Source organism: Benincasa hispida, chromosome 6, assembly GCF_027475165.1.
Source record: "Benincasa hispida cultivar pf3 chromosome 6, pf3_genome.v1.1, whole genome shotgun sequence".
In the NCBI taxonomy this organism is placed as follows: Eukaryota; Viridiplantae; Streptophyta; class Magnoliopsida; order Cucurbitales; family Cucurbitaceae; genus Benincasa; species Benincasa hispida.
The window spans coordinates 13,997,837-14,003,211 of NC_143483.1; the positions used below are offsets into that span (position 1 = coordinate 13,997,837).

The following is a 5,375-nucleotide window of genomic DNA, read 5'->3' on the forward strand; positions in this document are numbered from 1 at the left end:
AATCCTCCATCCAAAAATTGAAATACTTTTATTGTCCCTTGGTTTTGGATCTCTTTCTATTTTATCATTAGGTTTCACGATCTTACAATTTTACCTTTTAAATTTGAGTTTTGTTTCAATTTGATCTCAAGATTTACACTTTTAATCTCACTTTTTTCTACTAATTCTCACTTTTAGTTTTTATTATTAATGATTATTAATTATTTAAATAAATTTAAATGAACAATGATTAATTATGTTACTACTTTTTAATCACCATCAAATCTATTTTAAAGTTGTACTTCATAATTATTTTAAATTAATTAATTGATATTAACGCTAGATATTGAAAATGAGTATTTAGTAAGAAATTGAAGTTAAAAATGTAAATATTGAAATGTAGGGATTGAATTGAAACAAATTCAAAGGTAAACTTGGAATAATTTCCAATGAACATGTTTTCAAATTAGATTTGTATTCTATTGAAGACGTCGAATTTTGGGTTAGTTTGAGCCATTTTAATTTATTTTTTTTCTTTTTAAAGCAAATTGTAAAAACCGCCATTGATGTAGGATGGTAGTTGCAATTATACTTTTAAACTTTCAGTTATAACAATTGAGCCCTCAAACTTGTATAAGTGTTAAAATTGGACTCTCAAACTTATAATATTTATATAAATTGGACTCCTAAATGATAAAAATTGAATCTCTAACTTATACAATTGTTAGAGTTAAGTTCGAGGGTCTAATTTTAATATTTACGATTAAAAGTTTAGGATATAATTTCTACCGTATGTTTGGGGGAATTTGGCCATTCTTTTTTAATTTCTTTTCGTACTATCCTAAACCTTTTTCACCTTTTTCCCCCTCTTTTCTAAACCTATTCCACGTTCACCCCTTCCTCCATTAGCAGCCACGGTACCCCGGCCCCGCCGCTACTGCTGCCAGACGCAGTCTCAGCGCCCGCCGCTGCACGCTGGACTCTCAGCCTCTCGACGAACTCGCCTCCACTACCTCCAATTCACACTTAGAGCTACTTATCTGTGCTATCTGCGCCGTTGGTTAGATCGCGCTACGGCACTTTTTTCAGTGCTGATTTGAAAACCCCAAAATTCAAGGTTGGAAAAACTACCAATTTACTTTGAGATCAAAGTCAGTGCGACAGAGATGGGGCTTGGAATCCTAAGATCCATTGTTCGACCCCTAACGAGGATCTCGCGATCACGCCCCTCCACTTCCCTAACACCATTTCCATCAGCTTTCACTTCCATTAAACCAGGGTTTCATCTCCCTTCTGCTAGTTCAGTCAGAATTGAAGCTCCTTGGTTCTCGATTGCGAACCATTTCCACAGTTTGACCGAGACTCGGTTTCCGAAGAGAAGGCCCAGTGATAAACCCCGTCGCAAAAGGGCGAGCTTGAGACCCCCTGGTTCGTTAACGCACATTTCTTGAATATTTAGGGCATGAGCTTACAATGTCCTCTTAATTGGAAGTTCGATTCCATGAATTATGGTTTCAATTTCAAATGCTTTTTGTTGAATGGCAGGGCCATACGCTTGGGTCCCATATACCCCTGGCGAACCAATTCTTCCTAATCACCCGAACGAAGGAAGCGTGAAAAGAAGAAACGAGAAGAAACGCATTAGGTTGCACCGTGCTTTTATTATGGTTCGTATGTCATATTATAATTAACTTTGAATTCATGTTGGGTGATTTTTTTTTCTCTTTTTTACTTGTTTTGTTTCTCCACTTTTGAATTTTTCTGTTCTATGTAGTAACCATTGCTGTGTTTTGAGATATAAATGTCACGAGTATTACCAATTGCTGAAGTTTGTAAATTTATTGTCCTGGCCTATTGGCAGCTGTTTTATATTGATCTGTGAACTACACATTATATTAGCGAAGGGGGAGGGCTTTTAAGGCTAAAATTTTTTAAGCTTCTACGTTTGTAAAGGGATATGCTAGTTTGAATGTGGCTCGGTTGGTTTATGTTCTTAACCAAGAGGTTAAAATATTTGAATCCCCAACCCCTATATTGTTGAACCTAAAACTTAAAAAGTATTTTGAATTTTGGTTTCCAAGTACTTCGTTATTGTTTATGATTTAATCGGCATTGTTATATTGTACACCCTTTACTTTGGTTCTGTAACCTGTATGCTGCCTTGTGATTTTTGGATATAGAAAATTCCAAAATCTTTTCTTTGCAAATCTGGCATTTGTTTTGTTGTATTTGTCCTATCAAAATATCATTGCTTACCCATTCTTTTTCTAGCATTTCCAATACTAGATCATGGTAATTTCATTCAATAATGACTGGTTTTAGGTTTAAGTTTTGGTCCCATTTGATAACAATTTCATTTTTAGTTTTCCTCCCAAAATCCATACTATAATTTTCACGTTTCTTAAAGAAACACTTGGTTTTTTAGAACATTTGTAGAAACCAGATAACAAGTAAATTAAATTATGAGTAAAAAGGGTGTTTATAAGCTTAATTTTCAATAACCAGAAACAAGAAACCAAACTAATGGACCCTTAGTAATTACTGTTTGATGATTGGACACAAACATTGATTGCTCAATTGATATGTAACAAGTTTGACTCCTATCAAAAAAAGATATGTAACAAGTTTGAGTGTGCATCTAATGACAACTGGAAATTTCTTGTTGCTGTAAGGTTTCCATTTTGTTCCAAATCGTCTAAGTGACTTTGCAACCCTAAACCATTCTAATTCACATTTTGCACAATGATTAATTCTCTGTGCATACATATTCATGGACTATGATTTCCAAGTCAAAACATTCTGACCGTAAACTTCTTATGATTAATCTGAGGCTTTTGCATCATCAAATTATTTTGATGTCTGTTTCCCTTCTTTGATGCTATTTAAGACTTACCATGCTAGTTGGTAAATTGTTGCGGATGTTATTTATTATTATTATTTTTGGGTAAATTGGTAAAATATCATGACTTGGTTTCTTCTGCATCACGGTCAAGTGTTTTATTCTCAATTTGGATATGGCTTAATCCATAATAAAAGTTTGCTTCAATCCGACATGAAACTCAATAGTTTTAGTGTTTTAGATATCTTCAATCTGAACATGATTTCATCTGAATCATTCTATTTGACTACAAGATGAAATTCAGTATCTTATATCTATGTTGACACTTCTTTCTTGATATTACGGATACAAGTGTGTGCTGTATTGAAATTTCAAGCCTTCTCTGTTTGCATTCCCCAAAATTTCTACTTGATGTTTATGCCATACCATGACTTCCAAGTTGTAACTCTAGCATCTCCTAATATTCCAATCTGATGTCGAAATATGAAAAATTCGAGCTATGCACATTTCCAAACCATGGTTTGGCTACTTGCAGATTTGCAGTCTCGAGAGAGCTTGATATAGCTTCATTAAAAATTTTCACTTAGTCTTCTAAGAGAATACATTTATTCACCTCTACCAAGCGGTTTGGTGTTTTTACATTATTTGCAGGCTGAAAAAAAGAAACGGAAAGCTCAGGTTCAAGAGGCAAAGAAGAAGAAACTTATCATGAGGGTGGAACGCAAAATGGCTGCAGTAGCAAGAGAAAGAGCATGGGCTGAAAGATTAGCCGAACTTCAAAAGCTTGAAGAACTGAAGAAAAAATCCATGGAATAGATTGTGTAGTCATGTCTTACTTTTTCCATGTAGACTATGAAGATTCTTATTTCCCAATAGCTTCTTTCTCTTTTCCTAAAATAAACACAAATCAAAATTATATTGATCTTTAAGAGTTCAGCCATTTTGCAAGTGCAATAGATATTTGCTTCAGGATTCATCCAATGGCAATGGAACTGGGTTCATACGGCTGCTAGGCAAAGGATGATCAGTTGAGTGCAGGTTAAGATGTATGAATTAAACTGCGGTATGTGGATTCGAACAATGCAATGTAGCTTGATGCTCATGTCGAACTAAACTAGTAACCTTTTTGGTATGTGGACGCTGACCTCTCTTTGGATTGCATGGATTAAATTGTAGGAATTAAAATTTCTTTTGTACAAATTGGTCGGGTTTGGTTTTAAGCTTAAAAAACCTTTGTTTCCAACTTTATTGAAACCTTTTTAAATTTATGCATTCCAATGGCAATAGTTCGCCCGTATGTATTGTAGTTTTTCTTTCTATGCTATTCAAGCAAAACATTGTTCAAGCAAACTCATTTGTCTTTGTACTTTTTTTCTGTTAATGTGGTAACGATAATTTTACTCTGTTCATGTATACCAACATTTTTTTTTATAACCACACAAACTATAGATGAGTTTTTTTTTTTTTTAATTTAATTTTTTTCATTCTACAAATTTCTTTTATGGGTTCAAATAAGGATAATAAGGGATTTTTATATGGATGACCTATTATTGGTGGTCTAAATGAGATTTGATCCAACTTTTGAAAATTGAAGTTTTTTTTGTCTTCTTTTTGTGTCATTGTTGGATGAAATTACCAAAACAACTAAGATGCATGGTGATGAGTTGTGTTTCTTGATTCTCGATCTCACTCTTACTCCTCAATTAACGTTCGCTCTCCTTCCTTCTTGATATGAAAAACTTAGAAATTCATTATTAAAAAAAGAAGGTAAAAATTGGATTGAGGAGCGAAGACTTTCACGGGTGCAATTTTTGTTGTTCCAGTAATTTCATCTCATGATAACCTAAGCAAAAGGTAAAAAATTATAGATTCTCAAAAGTTGTGTAAGATCTTATTTGGGCTTAAAAAATAGGCCATTGACACTAATTTCCCCAATAATTTGTTATTTTTTGATTCCATATAAATTTCTTCCCTGATCAGTGATGGTGGTGTATAAACTTTCATTGTTGTTTTGTTTTGGTTTTTTACAAAGATATTGAATGCTAAAATAAGAGGGGGACTTCACAAACCTAGGTCAAGGCACACACAAACACCACAGAAACAAAGGTAAAAATCAACCACTTAGCAAAACAAGGCAAACATAACTCAGAGGAAAAGATCCAGAGAAGATGTAGCTTGGGACCCTATAAAAGAAGCACCAAGCCACTAAGAATAACAAGTAAACACTTCAGACCGAACATCCAAACCAATCACTTGGGGAGGATGCAAAGTAGCACCATGGACATGCACATATGCTCACGCCAAACATGATAAATAACAGCACACTAAGTAACTCTCTAGACCTTACGCCTTAGTTGATTACCTGCACTGAAGTAACAAATCCAATTGAGCTCAGTATCCCAAAGCGCGATCTTATGGGAACACCTTCCCCACAAAATCACATCACCTCAAACAACCTCACTAAAAGGACATTCAAGAAATAAATGATTCCAAGATTCAACTCCACTAGTACACAAAACACAATTGCTCGGAATATCAGAACACCATTTCCATATAT

The 5,375-nt window shown here is 34.2% G+C and overlaps 1 protein-coding gene across 1 annotated transcript; it reads left to right on the top strand.

Annotated features, from left to right (window-relative positions):
- The first annotated feature begins 777 nt into the window (after window positions 1-777).
- LOC120080411 (protein translocase subunit) lies at window positions 778-3,950 on the top strand. The gene is made up of 3 exons (XM_039035071.2): window positions 778-1,407; window positions 1,525-1,646; window positions 3,470-3,950. The coding sequence occupies exons 1-3, from the start codon at window positions 1,146-1,148 to the stop codon at window positions 3,632-3,634; spliced, it is 549 nt and encodes a 182-aa protein (XP_038890999.1). The 5' UTR covers window positions 778-1,145; the 3' UTR covers window positions 3,635-3,950.
- Window positions 3,951-5,375: the final 1,425 nt, after the last annotated feature.